This window comes from Etheostoma cragini, chromosome 21 (assembly GCF_013103735.1).
Source record: "Etheostoma cragini isolate CJK2018 chromosome 21, CSU_Ecrag_1.0, whole genome shotgun sequence".
Lineage (NCBI taxonomy): Eukaryota > Metazoa > Chordata > Actinopteri > Perciformes > Percidae > Etheostoma > Etheostoma cragini.
Genome location: NC_048427.1, coordinates 19,387,628 through 19,414,373, shown reverse-complemented (window position 1 = coordinate 19,414,373; position 26,746 = coordinate 19,387,628). Strand labels below are relative to the sequence as shown.

Genomic DNA, 26,746 nt, shown 5'->3' with positions numbered 1-26,746 from the left:
AAATTGGCTAACCTTTTGCTGTTTATGAATTGTATTGTAATCATATAAAACCCATCATTACCAGAACTAATCTCCATTTCCACATCTTAATGTTTTTATCGAAGCAGATGTCTGTTTAATGTAGTCTCTTAGCACAAGTTGAGCTAATTTAGGAAACATGGTGGGAGGGTCACTTTAACCCTTGAGTTGTCCTCGGGTCAAATTGACCCATTTCAAAGGGTTTTATATCAGAAATATGGATTTCTTGCAACCATATTGCCTACAAATAACATGGATGATTCCATACAACGTTCTATAGGTAAAATGAATGATTACTTTCATTGAATTCTTTATGGATGTGGTGTTTTATTTAATCTTGTAGCATTGAATTTGTTTTTTTATGGTTTTAAAACAGTATTCGGACTAAACTTTGACATCTGTGATCCACTCAACATGCTCTGATCTTCACTATTAGTCAAAATAATTCATAATAATTCATCATTTTAACTAAAAACTTATGTATAATTTGATAAAAATGAGGTTTGTTGACCAAGTGTAAAACTCTTTATTAAACCAGCTCAGGTTTAAAAAATAAAGCCCCAAAAGCATGGAAAAAAGTGACAAATAAATCTGAAATAGCGACAAAAACACTGGAAAAGCACAAAAAAAAAAAAAAATCAATTTTGACCTGTAAGGGCAAGTTAATGGTTAACGGGAAGACAACACAAGGGTTAAAGGTTACATTTAAAAAAAAAAGTAAGATTCCCATGTCTTTATAGATTAGAAAGCAGGTCATGAGAACCATGTTACTGAATACAGCTTGTGGTTCGGATGGACAATTCAATTCTAAATCATATAATCACTTTGGAGACATTTGGAAGTGAAACTGAGATTCCCACTGCCTGATGTGACCTTTAAATGACAGATCATGATAACAGTCTCCTCCTTGCATTGTTAAATCCAACCAGAGGAGTCTGTCATGTCATCTTTGTTGGACGGAGACATTCATCTTTACAGGTAATAATGCTTTTGTGCTTTGAGATCCTAATTATCGATAATTGATCGAGCCCTGACTCTGCGCGGAGGTGTTTGCTGTGACCTGTGTAGGTGTTTGAGCTTGTGATTTGAATTCAAATCAGCCGTTATGTTTGCTATTATATACATGTTCAAATTTGGGCTTAAGGGGAGGGAGTTATTCCCACGAAAAATCTGAAAAATACCCTTACTGTTTTAGGTTTGAGTAAGCCCATATAGTCTTTGATAAACGGTATACCTTTACAACTAGTCCAGTGCCCGTTTAAAATGGGTTTTTTTCTTTTTGGAACTGGCGGTTGGCTTGGCCTGTTGTATTGCGAGTGTGTAGTATTGTATTGTGTGTAGAATTCTCCAGAACCATTGGACCCCAAAAGGACTTACAGAAGGACCCCAACCACATAATATGTAACTCCACTGTTTAGCCTAGGCCTACCACTGACTTACAGTGTTCTTCTACATGAGAGACATTGTACTACTGTATTTACCTGACAAAGAACACGGCAGATTCCGAATTTAATCACTAAATATCACAATGAATATGTGGAATAATCAGTTGATAATAATAGTAATAAGTTGCTTCATGGACTCATGGCAGCGGCATGTTATGAGAGCTAATCAGCACATCAGCGTTAATCAACCACAAGAACCAGAGACATTCAGCCATCCTCCGGAGTGTGTGTGTGTGTATGTGTGTGTGTGTGTGTGTGTGTGTGTGTGTGTGTAAGGCAGTTTTTGTACATTTTAGCATTGTCTATTGCATGTTGATATCGCCAAAGTCATGAAGGCGGTTATGTCTTGTCTCATCGGTATTGTTGTTAATAAATTTAACACTTTGTGCCACCGACTCCCGTAGCGGCGTGCAGACAGAGCAAGCGGCCTCCAGACTAACCTAGTGACCCAGACTAAACCTAGTGCCCCAGACTAACCTAGTGACCCAGACTAAAACCTAGTGACCCAGACTAAAACCTAGTGACCCAGACTAACCTAGTGACCCGTGCAGGATTCACCGTGAGCGGACCGTTAAGAGATCATCTGACCAGCAGCTAACGCTAACGCTAACTGGTCCTTATGTACAAACAACGTTCGAAGGACGTCTATATAACCATTGGCGGCTGGCGTTAGCCGCTGAACCGCGTCACAGCTCATTACCATAAAGACCCTGTTTGTCCGTTGTTTCTTACTAAAGAAACACATCAATGTTTAAAAGGCTCCGTTACTTTGTATTGCGCGTTATGGCTCCGTAGCAGACGGCAAGTCAGAAAACAGAAAAGAAAAGAAAAAAAATAAAGAAAAAAAGTCTGTTAACAGCTGCTACATTCTGTCCCTTTTTTTCTGTCTCCACGGCAACTTCAGAACCCATCAATGAAGCTGGGTTTCCACACCGTGGTAATCTACTGCGATAATGAGAACATTTTAATTGAAAAGGAGCGTGTTTACCGTCAACATTTCTACCGTGGTTTACAATACACCGGTAATCGTTACATCCCTAGTCCTGATTGACAGGTGGGCGGGTAAACACGCCCTAAAGCACCCCCTGCTTTATTGCCAATTTTAAAATAAATGGGACCATCATTTAAAATTTACAATGTCACGCTGTTTTGAAGGAGTAGCAATTGAGGCCATGAACTCATTTTTTCCAGTCAATGATTTCTAATTAAAAACACTGTAAAATAAAGTGTAATCTGATTTAGGTAAGTGGAATGCAGCAAAAGACGGGAAGGGGGCATTCGTCAATAACTTAAAGGGTCTTGCTGGGATTGAGTTCTGAAGCACTGAAAACTTTATTTAGGGTTATGGGGTAAACCCAAAAAGACTCCAGGAACATCCCCCGCTAACTCATCTCGACAGCGTTAAAGAGAGGGGTAAAATGGATATCCATTGAGGTTTAGACCTTCAAAGAATCCTCTAACCCGTATAATCAATATGCCACAAGAGATTTACAACCGGATTGTGTGCCTATATTGACCAGAGCCTTTACTTTGAAGATTTAAGTAATTAAAACTATGCGCCAACTCCAGGTTTCTGCCCACTACCCGAGTAGATCAAGACCTTTGAACGAGGTGCTAAAATACATCCGGCGTGAGTAACATTGTCACATTGACATTCACCATTTACCGTAAAAAATCCAGCACCATTTAATAAAACCTGGCGTTCGTCCCACACAGTCCACCATCACTTCCTCAGTATGCTCTGACAGATGTACACCCCCCAAAAGGTTCGCACCCAGTTCTATAAAGCCACACCAAGTGTTCTCACTTTCTCTATCACTGCGTGATACCCAGCATCCTTTGCTCACACTAAACCTTAGACTGTAAAATAGCCGATGTAGCAGCGACGTCACCCATTGATTTGCCCTCCTGCCCAATAAAAGGGGCAGGAGATGCAGGCCCGCGTGCACACTTAAAGAAATGTGGAAAAGACGGTGGAGGCACTGTTGCAAGAAGTTAGCAAAATCAGTAGTGTCAGCAGTGGATAAAACCCGACGCATAGAATATGAATACTCATGTATGAATACGCACCAAGATAACACTGTAGTAGCAATCGATAGAGGTACACACAGGAAGGATATCGGTAAATGTGATGAAAGGTATTCATCTCGTAACGAGGTAGGGGTGGTGGAGATGTCAGTGAACAAATGATTATTTATCATGGATAACCCCAACCACCCTCTCCACCCCCCCCCCCCACACACACACACTGTTCCAACAGAGGAGCAGCTTCTCTAAGAGGCAAGAAATGCCTCAAGAAATCAAGAAACTCAACAAAAAGAGAAAAAATTATTCCTACTGCAGACAAAACTTTTGACACTTTTTTGTCATCACTGGGTGCTAGATAAGACTCTGAGACACCACAATACTGCATTAATGCAACCTGCACAATAGGTTTATCTACATATTTGTCATTACTAGTTAAGCAGTTGCACCTTTTGTATTCCCAACTTGTACATATTCAAATATTTGTTCTTGTATTTTTTCCGATTATTAGCCAAGCTAACTGTTTTTGATTTCTTTCCAGTCTACATGCTAAGCTTTGCATTCAATGCATGGAAATGAAAGCAGTAATAACAATAATAACATCTCAATTTTGGAAAAAGAGTAAGCCTATTCCCCATAATGTTGAATTGTTCATTCAGGTATACACAGGAATGATATCAGTACATAATGAAAATAATTTATCTTGGAAATGACGCGAGGGAAAATTGATGAAGACTAAAAGCTTTGTGTGCTAAGAATGAGGCAAAGAGACGAGTTATTTTCAGATTGTTCCCGTATTTTAATTCAAACCACCCTCACCGACCACATTGAAGTAAATGGTAACATACTAGAAAGATCAACCAATCAGAGAAAGTTCTTCTTAGAAGATAACACCTCCTGGGTCATGGGTGGGCTCGAGTGTGAACGGGAATTTTGGGAACAAATCTTGATTTAGTAGGTGACTCACCAGATGTTTATCTCTCCTTAAAAATGAAAAACACACACCGCGACACACATGCCCACGTTAGGGTGTTTGACATAGTTTCAGACGAGAGGCTCAAGCTGGGTCCCAAACAGTCAAGAGGAACTGATTGTGGAAATGTGCGTGGTGAACAAAAATGCCTAATTCTAGCAATTATGATAGAAAATTGGATAAAAACACAAAGGTCAGTAACAAAGTAAGAGATAAGAAAACACCTCTGCAGAAGAGAGGGCGAATGCATGTGGACCGTGCAGCTAGAGGACAGCAAGGTTACCAGGAAAATCTCACTTCCTTCCCTCCTTTCTTGTCTCTCCCCCGTGATCCCCCCATTTTGCAGGGCTTGTCCAAGCCGGCGAGCAGCGCCGTCACCCGTGGGTGCCTCCGGGAACGGCGGGGTCGGCGATGGCGTGGGCAGGGTCGCAGGTGAAGGACACGGTAATGGCGAAGCGAGTCCCCCACGTCACCTTCTCCACGCGGTGGAGGTTCTCCGTCCCGGAAGAGAAGAAAGCGACTCGGCCTGGGCAAGGGGGGAATGAGACAGACTTTTAAGGGGAGAGAATTACTGGAAAAGTCCACCTTTGGGGAAAACTGTCTCAGATTCTTTATCTGTATTACGTCCGCATTACAGGAAACGGTTTACCTAGCATGGTATTAAGACTGGAAGCAATGGAAACAGCTACCTTCTTCAGGAAATACACCTATACAGCCCACTCGTTTACACAATTTATTTGGTTTAAAGAAATCAGTCGACATTTTGGGAAATAAACAGTACTTACATATACAGGTGAATATTGATAATCAATCCCATGTCTGAGTCAAGTACGGAGTCTGAGTCAGGGCGTGGTTAGCCTAGCTTAGCAATAAGACAGCTAGCTTGTCTCTGCCAAACAACACCGCCAAAGCTGCCTAATTAGCATCTATTATGTGTTTAGCCAATAAATTGAACATACATAATGTTTATGTTATTCAATGTTATTTTAGGAGGAATTAAATGGGTCATATATGCAACCAACCATGTATGGGGTTATGGGGGGGGGAAGCAGCTAATTGTTTTCTCGAGTCTTTGTGCTAAGCTAGGCAAAACATATCCTGGCTTAAGCTAAATTGTGGTTAGCTTCAATATGGCATTTTGCCTAAAATCCCAAATTGTCACACTTACATTTCTCTTCATGCATGGGTTAAACGACAAAGACAAATCGTATTAATTAATTAGTGAGCTAACAAGTCTTCTTTTTAACTTTGAACAGAGGTAAATTAGCAGTTTCCCTTCCTCCAGGCTACACGCTGAGCTCTGCATTCAAGATTAGATAATACTTTATTCATCCCACAGCGGGGAAATTCCTTTGTTACAGTAGCATTCTCAACAATAAGAGCAAAAAGCAAACAAACATTTAAACAAGAAAAGCAGGCAAACAGTAGACAATGAGCAGAAGGTAGACTGAAGTGTCGTCAAATAAAGGTTTTGTAAAGTAAAGTGCGGTTGCCATTGTACATAAAAAAAAAAGAAATTGCAGAGTAAGTAAGTGACGTTAAAATTAGATTGAATATGTAATTAAAGTAATAAAGAAAAAGTAGGAAACCACGATATAAGTTATATTCACCTGTGACCATAAGTAATATTAAAATGCACCAACATTATAGCGGTAATAACACTGATAAGCATAACATTGACATAATCTCAATGTTGGAAAGAAATTAAATACAATTATTCCCCAAAATGTTGACTTGTTGATTCAAATGATACTATGTAGTATTGCTTGTGGAATCAAAGGAAATGTGATGATAGGAGGGGACACAAAAAACTGAACCCTGAGGACATGAAGGTACACTTTTTTTTTTTTTAAGGATTGTATTTTAGCAAACACTGAAATGCATTGTGCAATGTGAAAAAAACAGTGAGTTTGGAGAGGTTTCTTCTGGGTACATTCTCTTCATTTATCACAAGCTTTGCTTCACTGGGCCAACTAATGAGCTATCGCCATTTAACAGCCATGTCCAAGTTAGATATTCATTTGCATCAAATTACGTAGCTAGGCTGCAGTCGTGCCCCTTAATTGCGAGATTTATATTCAAAAAGTTTTGAATAAAGACTTGTTTTGTTACAAAACTTCCAGTTTATTCGCCTTTTGAAGAGCCCATCTAATTATGTGAATATGAATAAAAAGCTGGAATCTTTGCTCTGTTTTTGTTCCAAGAAATACTGATGACTGTGTGTGTGTGTGTGTGTGTGTGTGTGTGTGTGTGTGTGTGTGTGTGTGTGTGAGGATAAATTCCCCTGGCAGGGCACTAGTTGAGGATGTCAAGGGAAATCAGTGCTGGCAGTTAAACAATGGAATATACATTGAAAACCTGAAGAATGGGAAATAAAAAGAAAAAGAATTAAACCACACACACACACACACAAAAAAAAGTGTGAGCCGCAAGACAATAAGTGGTAGTCTGCTTGTTTTATGCTTTTTGAAAAGAAAGGCCTTTTCAAGTGCTCAAATTAGCCACACAGCTTTAATTAACTGCACAATGAAAATAATCCTGTGCGCTTTTCAATGATTAACGTTCCCAGTGTTTACCGTGAACATATTCAGTACAGTGTCAAAGTTAGCGTTGTCTTAAGACACTTTACAGATAGAGTAGGTCTAGACCACACTATAATTTACAAAGACCCAACAAACAGTATTTTTAGGCAGAAACCTCGGACAGAGCTCTTTGTGGGCGCCATGTATCACTGCCCGTTTGGTCACAGACACTGATACAGATATAGAGAAATATGATTCATAATTATAGCGGTTGGAGTGATGAACAGTGTGAGCTACAGTAACAATAAAGAGAGTGGAACTATGACTAGAAATCGTAGTTCAGGGAGGGAAATGTAGGGCATAGCAAATCCTGTTCCAGTGGCTGGATGTTACCTGCTTAATTGTCAAGAAGGAAATCCAAAGCTAATTAAAAGGTCAAATCTAATATACATTCTTTTAGTTATGTATTCCAAATTTTGTGAACCTCTCCTAAAATCCCATAGACATTTGTAATAACGCTACATATTACAAATCCAGCCTTACAACAGAGCCAGTACGTAGATATATCATGTGGCTCAATGCATCCGGTGTGTCTACATAAGGATGCTAGTGATTTTTTAATTAATTTATATTTTTAAACAATGTAATATCACTATGTTTCCAATATTTTGTTTTTTTAAAGATTATTTTTGGGGCTTTTTCGCCTTAAATTAAAAAGGACAGTTATGTGGGACAGGGGAAAGACATGCAGGAAATCATCAAAGGGCGGAGTTGAACCCTGAACCTCTGCGTCGAGGCATAAACCTCGCAGTACTTGTGTGCCCGCTCTACCACTGAGCCAACCTGGCCATTATATTTTGGTATTTTATTATTTTTTTACACTACCTTTGGTCCTGCCTTTCGGACTTTTCAATTTGATTAGACTCAAGATTTCCGGTGTGGAACCCCCGGACCAAACAGACGAAATTTGGTCCGACCGAAAGAGATGGTCTCGGTTTTGGGGCTTTTCCTTTACTGACAGTGGATTTACATGAAAGGGGGAGAGAGAAGGGGGATGACACGTAAAGGGCCCCAGGTCGGACTCGAACCCGGGCCGCTGCAGAACTCAGCCAACATGGGGTGCACACTCTTACTAGGGAGACCTAGAGGCTGCCCCGCGAATACAGGAAGTTCTGACAGGCTATTGTCGTGTTATAAAAAACACGTGCACTTGCGTGCACTGCAGTGTGAAACATAAACAAACCCAAATATGACTGAAATATGATATGAACTGAAATATATACAATGTAATGAAAACATTAACATTTTGGTTTCTGCCTAAAAATGTTGGGTCTTTGTAAATTAGAGAGTGTGGTCTAGGACCTACTTTCTTTTAAGTGTCTTGAGATTGTTATGATTTTAAACTATGAATTAAATTGAACTGGACTTGGCACTGCAGCATTTAGACTTCTATTAGTAATATAGTACCTGGAAATACCTGTGGAGAAATACGTATCTTTAAAAAGAGTCTGGAGTAGCAGGAGTACCTCTCAATGTTCCAACATATACTGTATGTAGATTTTGATATGTCTGTATTAAGCTTGAATCAGCTGACAATATCAGCCATGCAATTTGCTCTAACCTATCTATCTTAATTTCCAAAAGTTGGGATTTAGGGTAAAAGTGTGGTATTTCCCAATAAAGGCGACACTGCAGTGTGCCACTGCTGCATTAATGAATACTGCATACATTTTGTTCACAGTAAGTTTTTTTTGCAAGCAAATTGGTAGGCACAAATAAATATGGGATTTCATGAATTGCTCAAAGGCAATTTATTTTTCAGGCTTGTTCCGCTCTCTTAGTCCCACAACTGTGGCTGTCCTCAGCTGTGTAAGCATCAGGAGGCATTGGAGAACTCGCGCTGTATTTACAGCGGGTTACTTATCTGATTACAAATTTCCCTCCGCCGGAATTTAGTCAGCTGTTGAGGAGCACTAGAAAATCATGTGCTTCGGAGGCCTAGGGCGCCTGTCTTATCACAACCTGATGTTATTCAAGAGCTTTTTAAGTTCGGGTTCAAGTCTTTATTTTGCCAAAGCGACGCAAATCCCCTAGAATTCATTTGGGTGAATTGGCTCACACAAGACAATACAAGGCAGTATAGGACAAGAATGGCAACACCTCATCAGACTGGACATATACAATAAAACCGAAGATGTAAAAAATAAAATAAAACTGACTAATGCAGGGCTGACTAATCAGTTTTGATTAGAAAGAAGCATCATCGCATTTATCAAAAGTCATTTACCGGTCCTGGGTAGTACTAATGTACATGTGAAGAAAGTGGAAGGAGAGGAAGCTGTGTGAAGTCTGGTAAGTTGCCTCAAGTGATGTCACTTGAATCAGCGTTAATTGGGGCTGGAGACAAAAAAAATTGAAAATGAAAAACAACAAGTCCTCCAAACCATACGACAACGTGGGTCGATTAGTCCTTCCCTCTAATACGACCCGCAGGAGCGTTTCCTAAATGAGCGCCCCTATCGGGGGCAGGAAGTATCTTAACCAGAGAATGTAACTGTTGCACATTCGCCAGGTTTAGGCACACAAAGTACTTGGTTATGTTAAGACTCCATAACTACTTAGTGACCCTCCTGTTGTCATTGGGTCAAATTTGACCAGTTTACAAACAAATTCAATATCAGAACTAAGACAAAATGAAACTGATAAAAGTGGCAAATGTTGAAAAAGAAAACAAAACAAAAAACGCAGGAAAAAACATCAACAAAAAAAAATTTTTACTGCTGAAAAAGGGACCAAAAAAATTGACTAAAACACATTTTTTTGGAAAAGTAACAAAAAAAAGGGAATAAAATTGACAATAACGTTGATAAGTGTAAAAAAAGAACAACAAAATGTTGAAATTTCAACCCAGAAAAACACAAAGTTGCAGGTCGACGGGAAGACAATTCCAAAACAATTGAATGATAAGATAAACCTTCTACAATTACCAATGTCTACATTCCTAGCTGCTACTGGATATTCGGACAGCAACAACCCATACACATAGAATTATCATTGGAGATCAATTATGCACAGCCTGAAACACAAAGAATGTAAAAAATCAATGTCACCAAAGCATACAATGGCATGCAAAAAAATGTAGTCAATAACCGTAAAAACATAGGCCACGCAGCTACTAAATATTAAAATCGGTTTTACACTTGACATTGACCGATGCTCCGAAGCACACACACATTTGGTGTATATGCCTGCACTTGAATTAATTTAAAACACACTGATTGACTGACATGTTGTTGGGGTAAAGCATTACAGAAACACTTCATAATCACGGTTAGCAACCATAGTTAGCTTTGGAATTTACTGACAAGCTAGTAGCTAGTGGCACTGAGCACCAGTGTTGGGCAAGTTACTTCTAATATGTTATTAGTAACGCGTTATATAACTGCGTTACAGCAAAAAGGAATACACTATAATTGTGTTACTTTTGTATCGTGTTGCTCCCGACGCTTCTGCAACTAAATTACTTTTGTCATCTGTTCAGCACCAACTCTTGCTCTTCAGTTCACGCCTAAGAAAGAGAAGTCTAAGTCGGAGTCTGTAGTCGATTTTAGCTTTTATTAGCAGCCACGCGTTAAACCACCCGAAGGGGATGGGTGCACAATGCTAACAGGATGCTGGACAGTTACATAACTCAGCACAACTCAACACTGCCAGAACAGTCGCAAGGCACAGGACACATGGAAATACTTTCCAACAATTGTATGATTACTCCCACAGCGTCATAATGAATAGGTGGAGGATGAATCACACAGACTGTATGGTGGCTCTAGGGAGGATGGGATGGAAGTTAAAGGTTAATGACATGGGCCAACTCTCAATTAATTTCAGATAGATCTCATGTGAAAAATATGTTCCCAAATCCAATTACCTGGATTACTTTGGGACTCTGCCCTCAGCTATCGTTTAAAACCCTGGAGGAAAAAAACATCTAAAAATAAACACAATTTAAAATGTCCATTGGGTTAAAAACACTGCCCGGTGCCATCACACAGCAATAGCAATTACATGTGGCTTTTATGTAGTTTTTCAAAAGATTTTTCATACCGGTAGCAATACCAATACAGTGACTTTGATACTGATTCCTGAATGATATTTTATAAAATCCATTTTAAAGTTATAGTGCACAATGTCTGTTACTTTCAAGCCATTGCCAAATGAGTTGCTACAAAGCTAATAAAGATGATCCGCTCCACACAACTCTCTGGATGTCTCAGTATGGTTATGGTTACAAAATGGTGTAGCCCGGCGACATTCGTGCACAGCAGCTCGAGTGATATATTTTACGTTCACATTGGCTTTAACCCTTGTGTTGTCTTCCCGTCAACCATGAAAACAAGTTATCGCATTTGCTGACATTTTTGTCACGTTTTTTCATTGTTGCGGGTGTTTTTTTTTAATGTTTTTTCCAAAGTTGTTTGATATTTCCAATGTAGGACATTTTCATTTTCAGACCCATTTTATGTGATGAAAAAACTGAAAATGGGTCAAATTTAACCTGAGGACAACATGAGTGTTAAGAAAAACATTACGGTAACATGACAACGTTGTGGTATAAATTCAGCTCCTTTACACATGTGACACACTGTAGTCAAGCCTCTGAAACTGTAACGACACACAAAGGAGTAGGTGGACATTGTCTTAATAATTGTAATATTGTGATATGACATAAGTGTTGTCTTTACCTAGTTTTAAAGGCTATATTACAGTAAATTGGTGTAATTTTCTGAATTTACCATACTGTTTCCCCACTTTGTCATTATATTCACATTACTGAAGATTATTTATCATAAATCGAAGTGTGAAGATATTTTGTCAAACCATCAGTTGTCAACACTACAATATCGCCGCAATGTCAATATTGAGATATTTGGTCAAGAATATTGGGATATCTGATTTTCTCCATGTTGCCCAGCCCTACAGATGAGCCCCCCCGTCTCTGTGCGTGAGTTTCTCCTGCATGCCTCTACGGTGCGTAGACCGCCAATCACAAAACATTGTTAGAACTTTGTAGAGGCATACTGCATGCTTATTGGCTCATTGACGCTGATAAGATTTACACGTATTAAAATCTGGTATTGAATGACAAGGCATTTTTAGATACTCTATACCAGTGGTTCCCAAACTTTTTCAGCTCAAGACCCAAAAGAGAAATTGGGTGTCTCCCGGGACCCAAATTTACGGAACAAAACCAGGAATTTAAATTTATATGAAGTATATTTATTCCATTTGGGAAACATTGCTCTACACAATGGAGGTAATACTTCAAGTTTGGTACACAGCCATATGTACCTAACGCGCAACTTACATTGGAATTAATGGAGCACCATCTTGGAACGTGATATCCTTCCTTCTTAATAGAAGCATGGTTGAGTCTGACAAAATAACCCGCTGATAATGTCATAATGGGTTATCTAGGTTTGGAGACCCAAACTGCAATGTAAATTCTGGCCACAGAGTTTACATTACACCCTGGGCAAAGCACCGTTGATCACCTTTTAAAACGAGAATTAGCCCTGTGACATGTGCTAAGAATCACTCCAGACATTTACAGAAGAGCAGCCCCCAAGGTCAAGCTAGGGGTTTTAAGGTAGCAACCCAGCTGAGGTTATCTATGTCCCCTGTGGTTGTCTAAGACAGCAGGCTAACCTCTATTAGCTCCTCTGGCAGATGGGCCTTTTTTACTGCCTGTCCTTCCACTTCTCCGTTTCTATCTGCCTTTCCCAGCCCTAACACCCTCTCTCTCTACCACGTATCTACTTGATCTATCTCCCAGCCATTTTCTGTCTGTGCCTACTGCCCATACTGTCTATCAACTTGGCCCATAGGGACACATTCAGCAAGTCCATCAGTCATCCCTCTCCCTCTCCCTCTTTTTATAATCCTCCAGTCTTTTTTCCTCCTCCTTCCTTCCTCCGCAACTTGAAAAACACTTCCACTTTAGCCCCCCTGATGCTCACTGTCGTTGAATTCTCGACTTTTGCTCTCTCTGAAAGCCGAGTCCTGATTGTCAGCCTGGTGCTATAATTACACTTTATTGGTCGCTGTCATCCTCCGAGAGCCGCGATTATCTCAGCGAACCAGATCAGAGGGATCAGACTCTCACCAAGTCAAAACCTGTCACTCAACTACCCAGCATGCAACCTGAAGAGGTTTGTTTTTGATGAGGTGAGGTGGGGTGGGTTTAAGTGGAGACAAAAAAAAAAAAAAAAAAAGATCTTGGCTATTGATGCATTGAGTTTTGATGTGTCTCCTACTTGATAAATAAAACAAAAATCCCAGTTACATGAGTAATAACAGGTTGGGTTTTACCAGTGGCTTTTAAAGGTCTGTCATATTTATATTTTTGAGCATGGTTCACTAAGAATTAGAAAATCTATCAGGGAGGGCCTTAATGAGAGAGCAGTCACCCTTCTTCTCTTTTGTCCCATCACTTCCTCCGTCCCCTTTTATCTTCTTCACCCAGCAAGTTGCACAGGTTTTAAGATCACCACTCTCTCTGTTGTGTGGAGGTTATTCTCACTTCATACGGCGGCTGTCACGGGAGACAAGGCGGCAAGCAAGCCACACTCCCTCTTTATTAACACACGACAAATGATCGGCGTCACTCACCGTTCATCGTGGGTTACTGTCAGTGGCCCAGGATGCTTCACTGTTGCTCACTGACTGGGTAAGAGGCTTGTGTCATGACTGGCACACGGGGAGTTCAATGCAGTGTTGAGAGGACACGGGGGGGAGAAAAAGTGAAAACTTGCGCGAGGAAAGAGGATTGCTTTTATTGAATGGCAGAGGAGTTGGTTTATAGGGCAGGAGATGACGAATAATGGGTGAGATAAGGGAAGGAAGTGAAAGAAGGGACAAGGTGGAGCGAGACGACAGAGGAGGGTTCACTGTCAAATATGATATGGTGGAAGTGACAGGAAGAGGGTTGTTTTCCATACTGAACAGATTTAGTAAGCTTTTGCTCATTCAGGAGCCACACAGCTTACAGATGCCATGCAGCAGTATCTTTTTATACTTTTATATAAATGCAGCATAAACTGCTACATAACAGAGTCATAATTTGCAAACAGTCATGAGCTAATAAATAGCTGTTTTCACATAGGAACTTGGGACTATGTGCCAGGAATCATGTCCCAACATAGACCAGAGTTTCCCTCTAACTCATGCAGCATACAACAGAGGATTTTTCGTGTCAGATGCGTTCTCATTCACTGGAACTGTTTCACGGAGGATTCATAATTTGGTCATAAACAAACAAGTCTCTTGCCATCCACTGATTTGTCTGACGATTTCGGCATCGGCCCAAGAAAGTCCCGAATTGTATCGTCTCTCCAGATATTTGCGTTGCCGTCTTACAGCTGGAACACACCTCACGTGTAAGCGTTGCGTATTGCAGCATAGCTGATATTGGCTGTCTTGACATCTCACAGCATAACAGACAATCGGGCACACAGAGAGAGAGCGAAAGAGAGACAGAGAGAGAGAGAGAGAGAGAGAGAGAGAGAGAGACCGACAGACGGCCAGAGAGAGAGACACAGACACACGTACACACAGGATACAATTACCACAGTTTTCCCCTGTCATCCTTTCTCTTTCTTTTGGAGAGAGAGCGAGAGCAAGAGAGAGCGAGAGAGCGACGTGACCGGTGTATTTAAATAACATAGACAGTTAAAGAAATGGACGAACAGATCCCGTTGTTCTGGACGGGGACCAGTGAAGGCTATTAAAAGCACTTTTCCGGTGATGGCTAGGTGTTACCGCGCAGACTCCAACTGAGCTTGAAGACATAGTTGGGATGTAAGCAACGTGTCTGAAAGTTGTAAGTCTTCTGGTAGCTGTGCCAAGAGAAATCTCAATCGTTCCCAATCAACAGAGGCGGAGAGCGTAGGTATAACATAGGTACAGGCTTATTATTGTTAACTAACATGCTAGTTAACATTAGTAATAGGAGGTAAGTAAGAGGTTTGTGTGTCCCTATGAACCTGAGGGCTGTGCTGTTTGGAGCTGTGTGCTCCTGGCAGGGTCTCCATGGCAAAGTGGTCTCAGGTGAGGGGCCAGACAAAGAAGGGTTCAAAGATCCTATGAATAAGCGAGGATAGGGCCCATCGTAAGAAAGGACACGAATGACATCACGAGAGAACCCTGGACTACAATCCACAGGGAGCGAGGAAACAAGGTATGCCAAAAAACACCCGAGTAGTGCTATGTTTCAAGATTTGGTGAACATTATAGTAAGCTGATTGGAAGCAAAAGCCCAGGTCCAGAAAAGAGTGAGATGGAGATGCCACTAAGTAGTGCAAATGAATATGGGGAATGGAATTTGAAAAGTTTACCAAGAAGTACACAGTCCAAGTAGCAGAGCAAGAGGGCTGAAAATGAAGCTGCCAAATTCAATTAGTTGTCTGAAACAAGTTGGCAAACTCATTCTGGCACATTCCTTTAAAAGGGAGCAGCTTGTAAACTAACCTGATTTGTCCACAAGCTCCCCAGAGAATTGATCCAATTCCCCTGTAATCCTGAAGTTATGTGGCTTTTACGCAGGCAACTTTGAAATAGCCCTTACTTAGCCATATTTCATTTTTGTTCTGTGCATATACAGACACACACCACTGGATTTCCTACGGGATCAAGATGCTTTTACGCCTAACCCTCTGAGTACTACATGTACATGCGAGGTAAAGCCTAATCCTCTGCACCTTCCCTAAGCAGCAGTCTGTACTTCTGATTACCCACTTATTAAAGGATTACCCTTCCTAAAACACCCTCCAGATTCATAATGCAGCTAAGTGCAGCCATATCATTTTAAGAATGGCTGTAATAATAAAATCCCCTTACTCACTTCAAGTGTCAGTTAATAGGCATATAAAGACAAAGCCAGGGGTCATCAGGTGTTACTGTTGATGTACAATATCCTGCCTTCAAAGCAGTTCAAACTGCCCTTGAAGGAAAGAAGGAAAAAGCGTACTACCTGCCCGTGGTTCCACTGTCCGGTTGTCGTTTTGGTCCATGAAGATAAATCTTCCTCCGGTGAAGTCAGTGCCGTAGTCCGACAGGTACAGGAGCGAGGTGTAGTCAAAAGAGCCATAAGTCACCTGACAGAGAGTGAGAGAGGAAAGCGGTGTCTCCATTTAATCTGAAAATGCTTATGTTTCGCAGGTATAATATTTTTCCAGATTCACCGTCTTAGTTTTCACCGGCTAATTTGCATAAAAACAAAGCAAGTTTCAAGTTAGTGGTTGGTGGGGTTGCCATTAGTTTTTCAGGATAAGTTTAACAATTAGTTGCAATAGACAGTTCACTAAATGCCACGGATGTCCAAAGAGTCAGTACACTTCATCCTCAGGGGATTCTTAATCTGTAAAATGTATCACAATTCATAACAATCTATCCGATTAATGTTGAAATATTTCAGTTTCGACTTGCCGTCACACTGACACGCCTTAAGCCATGCCACCGGGGTTCAACATTTAAATTGAGCACCAATTAGGAGACTCTCTCTAACTGAATTATTGGATGTGAAGAATCCAAGGCATGTGGAATTTGACCCATATAAGGGACTTAACAGTCAGGATATCTCACTCTCACCTGCACCAACTTACTGAAATACAGTACTAAATCGCTGGAGTAACCACTTCAAACGTAGCTCCTATGAAACAGTGTGACTGCTGTGAATCCGTTTAACTTCTTCTACTAACGTCTGTTTTCTTTTAGTTCCCCCAACTGTATTCTGTGAAATGTTACCTGGCGTCAAGTTTATGATCCCTTCAAACAGCTTTTGCACAAACAAGAAGCTTATAATTTCGAAAAGTGATACATAGACCTGCAAAGTCACAAGACTGAACAAGATCCAGAACTAAAATCAGGTCTGGGGTCCCCAGAAGAACTTTTGAATGATTTAGAATATACAAATGAAGCCTTTTGGAGTGTTTTGAGGCTAAAATGTGAGAATACGAGAAAGCACCTTGTTTAAAACAAATACATTTAGTGAAATAATGAAATATTTTATTATTGGATTATAATTCTTGATGAATGAATGTGTAAATCACTTTAATGATGCAGCTGGTAAACGTAGAGCCAATTTTAATCTTTTTAAATACATTTTGAATATAGCAAGAGTGTAAGAAGGTTCTGGGTTCTAATCCAGGATGTTCCGGGCCGTTCTGTGTGGAGTTTGTATGTTCTCCCTGATGTTTGCGTGGCTTTCCCCCACCGTTACAAATCCTGTACTAGGTTCTCCTGCCAGTGCCCATGATCAAGGCACTGGCTCAGATCTGGAGTTGGATCCGGCTGCCCACTGAGGGAGGGGTTAAATGCAGAGAATGACTTTCACTACATGTATGTGTATATGAAAATAAAAGTACCTTTACCTTTAAAACAGATGTTGAAAAAGTTTCCTTTTGGGGACATGATTTGAAATTGAGAAAAAAATTGAAGTTGGAAAAAAGGTAATGAATTGATCACAGAATATTGTAATATGTTGAAAATCGCAATATGTATCATGAAATAAGTGATGATATTGTATCGTAGGGCCTCTGGTGATTCCCACCCCTAGTAGCTAGTCAATTTCTCCCTGGGGACCAATAAAGCCTTATTGATAAAATCCTATCATAATTTAATATTGATTATATTTTGTATTGCTCATCTGAATCTGCGCAGTAACTAGTAATGTTGTCACATACATGTAGTGGGGTAAAAAGTCCTATTTCCTTTGAGAGGTAGGGGAGAAGAAGTATAAAGAAGCACAAAATGGGAATTAAAAACAGTGTTTGTTGCCAAAAGGCATAGAATATATATATACACCGATATATATATACACATATGCAACTAAATGAATTGTAGTCTCAACAAGTCTCTTTTTGCACATGTTACAACAACACCAATAAGAGACGCTCAGATCCATGAGGGCCGACTGAGATCAAACATCCAGCGAGTAGCCTTTATGGAACATCAAAGAGGGAGTTGACAAGGAACCAGAAGTGGAGTATAGCACTCATTTACGACTGGGATTGCTTTTCACTTGATCTTACCTCAAAGAAAGAAAAAACAACAAGCGAACTGCTGGGAATATGAAGAATCACTGAAACTTTAAAGTAATCCGGACTAGAGAACACTCAAGTGTTTCAAACTTCTATAATTAAAAAATAATAATGAAGTTTGAGAATTTCAACATGCAACTATTCACATTACATGACAACTTATTTATATAAATGATCGACGTGTATCTGTCTAGATGACTGTCTCTACATGCCCTAATTTATTCTAATGTACAAAGTGAGACAGTAATTTGGAGTCATGTCATCAACAACTATGGAGAAAATAAAGTAAAGAGAAGTCATGAGTGCTGAGAAGCTGCATAGCATTATCATGCGTACTCATATTAAAAGGTATTCTGATATTTTGTTAACTAAGGGTGCTTGATTAGCCCCGAGTGTGCAGTATGATAATAAAGCAGCATCAACCATTGGTTCCTGGCCAATATAGGGGGCACGTGCTGTGCTGGTCTTTTAAATCGTTTGAATCTAACTTCACATGAAGCTGCAGTCCGAGTCATAGCAGTCAGGGCGGCGGCCGCGGAGAGCTTCGTGCTCAGGACCGCCTAGCCCTAACCCTGTCACATGCCAACCCGGATGTAACTGTTAGAATTACATTTTGTAATTCTTATTCTTCTTATTTAAGTAACAGTTGTTGCTTTTATTTTGAAGTAATTTACAAGTCTCGTTGGGCTGCTCCTCGCCTGAGTTCTACTGTTGCTCTACACCAGCGGGCAGCAGATAGCATGGACATGTGTGTGTTACGGTAAAGATTTCATGCTGGCTAAAGCAGACCTCGTTGTGAGCGGTTTTAAGTATACCTCTGAAGACTTAAAGACTTCCCTTTCTTCGTAGCATGCAACCAACGAGTTTTCATGGTGGATTCGGAGCAAGGACTTCAATAAACCAGCAGCAAGAAAATCACTTGTGTCTGCCTGTGCTTAGAGGGAATTACACCGTACCTGCCCACCCACTCCCACCTTGGGCTTTGGGGAAGCTCATGCAAGCTTCAGGAGAAGGCAGCACTACCAGTTACTCCCTACTTTCATGGTTGGTTGCCACTGTAAGCCATGTTGTGTCAGCTGTTTTCTTAGAAATGTGAGGCGGCCCACTCGGGTCTGAAGGGACAATTTCAATTCGATTCAATTTTATTTATATCGCGTTTAATCACAACAACAGCTATCTCATTGCGCTCTTCAAAAAAGAGCAGGTCTAGACCGTACTCTGTGATGTTATTTACAAAAACCCAACAATTCCCACCAAGAGCAAAAACTAGGCAACAGAGGCAAGGAAAAACTTCCTTTAAGAGGCAGAAACCTCGAGCGACAATTGGCCCTGTCCTTACCAGGGGAGGCGATAAGGGGAAAGCAGTGCGTGCTGGGAATGACTCATTTATTTTTGCCCACTTGGAACAATAAAAATTTGTCAGTGAACCTGTTAGCCAACGATTACTGATCAACACATCCAGCAACAAGGTCTGATTTATTTTTTACCTCTGTTTTGGTTTCCACCAACTCCTGGGAACAATATCTGGCTATTAAGCTGCTAAATGCTCCATTAAGTTTACTAGCTAGTCGCCAACTTTGTCCGGCTACTGCTTGGTTCTGGGCAGGTAGCTTTTTGGGTGAAAACAGTTGCCTTCTGAGGTTGACAACAAAATCAATAAGTGAAGAGTTTGTGAGCCAGGCAACCAAAACTATGTGCTAAAAGAGGCTAAAATGGCATAGAACTGAGTTGGTTTTTTTATGGTAAAATTACCATGCAAATTGCATCAAATTGATTAAAGTTCCTTAGTTCCAAGTCAGGTCATCAAAAAGATTGTGTGCAATAGATTAGTGGAAATCTCAAATAAACCAGGTCTAGCAATTTCTCAGGGATGATTACTCTATTCTCAAGCTGGTCTACAAGTTCATTTTTAGCAGCTTGACAAGCCAAGGTCATGAATGAAAATACATTTGGTATAAGTGTCTGCCACTAGAATTCAGTTTCATTATGAAGGAAAGTTATCCCTGCCACAAATGAGATGAAACACTTCCGTGCTGTCATACAACGATTGGTGCTATGACACCGTTTCAGCAATATGATCGATGGGGAGAAAACTCACCACCAGAGACCTCGGGAGACCATTTACATTTAAATGAGGTTTGGGTTAGTCAATTAGCCCCAAAATGGCGGCTGAGACAGATGGGGAAGAGAAGTGGCTCCTTGCAGACTAGATTTCTCCAGCTGTCGAGGGCCAGAGGGAGAGGATGAAGTGACACATATTAATATGGACGTGGCACCTACAAACACTATTTTTTATAGCTTTGGTATGACAATGACAATAAATAATACGAACTGTACTCCCAATCAGAGGAATTCCTATCAATTTTGAAGTTACCAACTACTACAATTGCCACTTTTTAACTAAAGTTGTAGCACATTGCATCCCGTAAAAGACATCCCATTGGTTTGAAATTTTCTCAAGGTCTTCTCTCAATCCCTGAGCAACTTTAACGTCTCATGACAATGATCAAACTGCAAAATGACAGACAATAATAAACAAAAACACAGATCAGTGCCACTTCTGCAATCATCTTACATTCATAACACCCAAATGATGTGTGTATTGGGAATCATATAGATGGGTGCAGTGCATGTGGTTAACTGTGCAAGGTTAAAAGGATTTCATCAACATCTACAACACAGCCTTGATGAAGCGTTGCTTCCTGACACATAATAAGACAGATATAATCAAGTCATCACAACATGTCCTTTATCAACCCATTTAAATAATTTAGGAAAACAATAAACCTGACAAGTAGCAATTGAAATAGAGTGCTTGATTTGTGATTTGGAGGGGAAAAAATGCAAATATTAGCCCGATATATTAGCCAGCCGATAAAATTGTTCTATCACTAGTTTACATAACAGAACAGAGGCATGGGCTACAGGATTAAGGCTATGGCCTGAAGGCGAACTACACTTATTTTAAGAAATGATTGAAGAATAGCGATATCTTGGTTCAGCAATATCTGAAATGAGCAGCAGCTCAAAGTCCGAACTGATTGTTTAGGTGAATGGATGTTACGGATGTTTTCAGTGAGTCTCTTTGGCTTTAAATTTCTTAACTGACTGTACTGCCAATATTTCAAAGCATTTCAAAGTATTTAGGCAAAGCATCTAAAATTATGGATAACATTTTGAAAATGATTAAAATGCAGCCATCCATTCTCTGCTGCTTATCTGATTTCACGTCTCATTGGCAGCAGACTAAAGAAGGAGTAGGTCTGGAACTAAGACAAAAGTGTTTTCAGCTGTTAAAATCAGACACAATCCAAAGTACCATTATAGAGAATGAGGTGACTTTGCCTCTAGGTATACTTTTTGTTGTTTATACTTAATATTTTGTTTATATTTATCATCCTTATTTAATTAAATTGCAGTCCTTTGCAATTTGATAAGGGCACAAAGCCAAAAAAATCAACAACAAAAAAAAGGGACAAAGCAAATTATAATTTGATCTCTTCAAAAAATTCAAGGTGAGCAAGTTTCAAGTTGTATTAACATCATGTGCAAACTTTAAAAGTTATAATCCTGAGCCTGAAACACACATCTGTTTGGTAAAGGCAGCTGGCATGGTTGCCGTGAAACCAGCTAACTGTATGCTCCATGTAATGTTTGCCAGTTATTTGTTGTCAACGCATGTCACATAAATGTCCTTAAGGGGTGGGGTAAAAAAAAAAAAATAAGAAGAAAAATCGATACAGCATAGTATTGCGATATTTTCAGTGACAATACTGTATTGATACACAGTCGCCCAGTGTGGATCTTTTATTATATATGTGGTGGTCAGTTGGTCTGCTAGACAATCCCATTTTGCAGCAAAAAAATTAAAGTGACATGAAAAAACAGAGAAATGTATCTTTTTAGATAAACAGATGTTGACAAAGTTTCCTTTTGGGGACGGTGGAACCCAAATGTACCAGATCGGTTATCCAAGGTAAAAGTTATCCGAGGTAGAAGGACTCTGTTGCGTGCGTTACCTTATCTATGTGCGGGTGCCAGTACTCGTCGTGTTGGGTCTTGGCTGTCGTGCTGTTTATTCTGGAGAAGAAGGTGGGCTTGGTGAGGTACATCAGAGTCGGGTCCAAACCAAACGTCTCAGCAATAACTGCCTGGATCCGCTCTCGGACGTTTCTACAAGTGACAAACAGACCAACATGTCAGATTGAAAAATCTGACTTACTGTAGGAAGTGTGATGTATGACGAGGTCTCAACAGCAGCAGAGTGTTTGTTAAGACCGATATCTATATGTAGGTAAAGACTTCATTTTTATTTGGGTTTGCACAGAGAAAACACACTGGGCGCGTAACTGTTGCGTATAGCAGCGTAGCAGAGCCATTTTTATTTCGGCGCCAATGTTATCCAATCTGTCCAGAGGCAGATCTAGCAAATTTTACATGGGGTGACGAAGGGTGAAAGGTAGTGAAAGATCTAGGCAGAGGAAGACGGTACATGAGAAATGTGTAAACGCACTGCTTTGCCCTCCTATGCCATGCAACACCCTGCTACGCCCTGAATTGCTCTTACTATTTCTAGTCACAGTTCCACTATCTTCATTGTTACTATAATTGCCACCGCTCCTCATACCAACTGCTATAATTGTTATGAATCATGATTCTCTATATCTGTATCCCTCTCTGTGTCCCAACCGGCAGCGGCAGATGGCTGCCCACTAAGAGCCAGGTTAAGTCTGAGGTTTTTGCCCAAAGGGAGGCTTTTCCTCGCCACTGTTGCACCAAGTGCTTGTTCTTGGGGGAATTGATAGGTCTTTGTAAATTATAGAGTGTGGTCTTGACATGCTCTATCTGTAAAGTGTCAGGAGAAGACTAAACTCTCTTTACGATTTGATTCTATAAATACAATTGAATTTAGCTGAAATTGAATTAAATGATCATATTTACCAATACAGACAAATAGAACAGTGGCTCCAGTCATTGCCAGGATGCAGGGCTGTGTTTGAGCCACACTATGCAAACGCACGTTTTGATGCAGCGACGTAGCTAAGAATGTGAGGGGCAGGGGGGTAAGACTACATTAGCCCCCCTACAAGTATTATTTATTAGTAATTAGCGAGAAACACAGGGAGAGAGACGAAGGAAGAATGATCACTTTGTGACTGGCGGGGAGAAATATGCGCCCAGTAGTAATGGCTAGGCGCTGGATCAGGCACGTATCTACCCAACGCGGGCTATACACTGTGTTTTTGCTGTTATGAAGTATTTTGCTTATATTCAACAATCCAAGAGGTGTGCAAACATGATGGCGTATTCATCCATACATCTATTCTTATATTGAGTCCATGCTGACAAAAACATAATAATAAAAAGAAACAGTATGTTTGCTACCGTTATGTCAAAAGTATTATCATTAGAGTTTGGAGCATAAATGCATGTATACATTTTAATTAGGGTTCCTTAGTCACCTGTAAAGCTGGAAATCCTCCTGCGTGAACACATCCTCGATCTGATCTCCAAAATACCTGCAGCCACATCCCGCCGCGTAATTATAGACAGTTCCGGACGCAGCCAAAGCCAATCAGAGACACACAGACACAGAGACGGAGAGAAAGGAGGGAAGAGATGGGAACCGTTAGCATAAATTAACGTTTCACAGCACGCCACGGTGCACCATTACCCAGACGGGTGGGCCACCCAGCCATCCGAACACAGCAGACAGTAAACGCCTGGGTGCTTCACAAGAGGAAGTCCCCAATGAGAGCTGAAGGGAGGCAAGCTGGGTGAAAGTGCTACTGTCATCGCTTCCGGAGTAAAATCTGCCAAATTGATCCCGGAGGATCCGGTGTCGGCCACCTTCCCAGTGGGACCGGAGGGAGATGGGGGGAAAGTGAGGGAGAAATTAATCAAGGGAGGAGGAGGAGGAGGAGGGAGGGGGAAAGAGAGAGGAACTGATGATCCAACTAAAATCTGGGTTCTGCTGGCAGTGATGAATGTACGTTCGTACGGGTCACTGGACCTGGAGGAGACCGTGCTCACGGACCGGCTTCACTAAGATTGATGACTAACTAAATAGTTTGGTGAAGATATTTCTGCAAATGTTAGATATAGATATACGCTGGGTGTCATTCCTGCAGTCTTAAAAATAGAGAAGGAATAGTGTTTTTAAGGCTGATACAATACAAATATTTGGTTATTTAAAAATCCGATATCGACCGACAAAATGTATTTTTTTAAATCCAGAAACGCGTAACAAAAAAACAGATTTCCCTAACATTAGTTATTACTGAGTTAATACTCACTAAAATAACATCATAAAAATTTGCTTTATTGTCATAACAGAACAGAGGAACATCAAAATATATTAAAGTAGCTCAGTCCGTAGGGTGTTGGTTTGGGAACCGGAGGGTTGCTGGTTCAAGTCCCCATATGGACCAAAGTATGGTGGTGGACTGGTAGCTGAAGAGGTGGCACCCTCCACACTTTGACACCTCTCCATTAGTGCATGTATAGGTACTGAGCATGTGTGTGTAATTCAGGCCTGTGTGTAATACCAACAGAGTGTAAATTGTAATTAATATTTGGACTAATAAAGGATACATTATTATTAAAGTCCTTTAAACAAAAACACAATAACACCAACAAAAAAAGAAGTGTTGCAACTGAAGATGTTGTAGAGCGCCCTCTGGTGGACAAACTATATAACACCAACACTCAGAACATGGTTGACCGTCCGTTTTAATTTTTTTATATAAAACGTTTTTTTTTCAGTTTTTTATTTTTATTATTTTTAAATATTAATTTATAAGAATCATTTATTTGTCATTTGTATTTTTTTTTTAAGTCGGCCATTATAAATGCCGATAGCAATAGTTCGGCCAATAATATTGACCCGCCGATATATCGGTCGGGCTCTAGTAGGAACAAAGACACAACATGTACTTTCTCACCTGTAGATGTTGACAAACTGTTTACCCATGGACAACGCTCCAGAGTGCAGGTCCAGTATGGAAGCCTGCAGAGGTCAAAAATGAGAATCACAAATCAGTTGCAAAAATAACTGGAAGCTGTTGATGTACTCGCTCTGCCCTTTACTTGTTATTTCTTGTCAACTCCTTTGGGACACTGCTCTCTTTTCCACTTTAAAAAAAAGTAACCCCTGCCCCCCTCCCCCCCTCCCCCCTCCCCTTTGCTTCCACTCCCTTCACTTAAAGTATCAACACTCCATAAACAGATCCTTTATTGGCTGAGGGCCTGGCCCGCTGGGGACAGAGATCAAGGGGGTAGGGCATGCCAGGGACAAATATGAGTCCACGTTGTATCTGCCAGAGTGACTCATCGAGCTGCAGCTCTGCTTATTGTGCCAGCCACCCCTCTAGTGTAAAGAGAGGTTCATTACAGCAGTGAGGAGTACGGAGCTCACTGTACGTGGCTAAAATATGGTTAAACATGAGCTGTCTAGGCTGATACGGGTGGAAATATTTGACTTACAGTGGGGATCGAATGTTTGGGCACCCCAGGTAAAAATTTGTATTAATGTGCATAAAGAAGCCAAGAAAAGATGGAAAAAATCTCCAAAACGTATCCAATGACAGATTAGCCATTTGTATAATATGTCACAAAAATTTAGATTTTTATTTCCATCATTTACGCTTTCAAAATAACAGAAAACAAAAAGAGGGAGTCTGCAAGAGTTTGGGCATCATGCAGAGTTCATACCTTGTGACCCGTGTATTTATTATTAAATGAAACATGTGTTTTAATGAGGTATTAGCCTATTCCAACTTAAAGAAAAGGCTTCTGGTAAAATAAGAAGCCTTTAACCTTTAATAAAATTCATATTAAATGAATAATGTGGGACGGCTGATTGACATTATCAGACGCTTCTCTCACAGCTGGTCTGCTGACAGATTTAATCCAGCTGTTGGTAGAGAGGGGCACCCGTGTATGGAAGTTTACTCCCGAACGCAGAGACTCCGCCCTGCGGCCCTTTGCTGCATGTCATTCCCCCCTCTCTCTCTCCACTTTCATTTCTTCATCTGTCCTGTCAAAATCAAGGCTGAAACAAAATGGCCAAAAAATTAAAAGAAATACAAAAATTAAAGAATAAGCGGAAGTGGATGTTTTGGTTACTATTCAGAGCATTTGTCATAATCTCCATAACTTTATAAAGTCACGTGAAGGCAGAAGGGCTTTGCGGTGCTCTGTGTGTGCTAATGTAAACAAAGTCACGTGACTGGGGGCAGAGGGCATCGCTGAGGGCAAGATGGGATGATTTACAGCGATTTCATTTGATTTATTAATGATTGGCGTGTTATAGTAATACTGCGGCCACCACAGAAAAATGTATTCAGGTTCTTTCACCAAAGGGGCAGCTAAGCCAATCAGGGCAAACGGGCCGTTGCCCGGGCAACAATAGTCCGTACCTGTGATCAGATGGAGCCTAGTTTGATTTCTTTCTAAAACCTTGCTGACCATTCAGACAAGCAAACCCAAATCAGGGATGAATCCATGATTCCAACAATGATACCGGCGATGTACTCACTCCTCCGTCTGACCCGGCCAGCGCCAGCCCTCTCTCCGCCAGCCTGTGGGTCAGAGACAGAAAGCATTCAGAATGATCCAGCTGCAGGGGTGGGGCTAGAAGGGGGTGGGGGGGGGGCATGGGGTGGC

At 40.7% G+C, this 26,746-nt stretch overlaps 1 protein-coding gene and 1 long non-coding RNA gene across 2 annotated transcripts in view; both read right to left on the bottom strand.

The window, feature by feature from the left end:
• Positions 1 to 4,266: 4,266 nt before the first annotated feature.
• uts2r2 (urotensin-2 receptor 2) overlaps positions 4,267 to 26,746 on the bottom strand; it is a 28,146-nt gene continuing 5,666 nt past the window's right edge. The window contains exons 4-9 of the mRNA XM_034861386.1: positions 26,619 to 26,661; positions 25,024 to 25,088; positions 23,542 to 23,598; positions 22,099 to 22,252; positions 16,012 to 16,135; positions 4,267 to 4,987 (exon numbers count right to left, since the gene is read on the bottom strand). Coding sequence (XP_034717277.1) covers positions 4,836 to 4,987; positions 16,012 to 16,135; positions 22,099 to 22,252; positions 23,542 to 23,598; positions 25,024 to 25,088; positions 26,619 to 26,661 — 595 coding nt within the window. The 3' untranslated portion in view covers positions 4,267 to 4,835. The remainder of the gene's footprint in view (positions 4,988 to 16,011; positions 16,136 to 22,098; positions 22,253 to 23,541; positions 23,599 to 25,023; positions 25,089 to 26,618; positions 26,662 to 26,746) is intronic.
• LOC117937441 lies at positions 16,531 to 20,376 on the bottom strand. The gene is made up of 3 exons (XR_004655157.1): positions 20,366 to 20,376; positions 19,928 to 19,932; positions 16,531 to 16,815 (listed from the first exon to the last, which is right to left on the bottom strand). It is a non-coding gene; the product is annotated as an uncharacterized LOC117937441 (long non-coding RNA).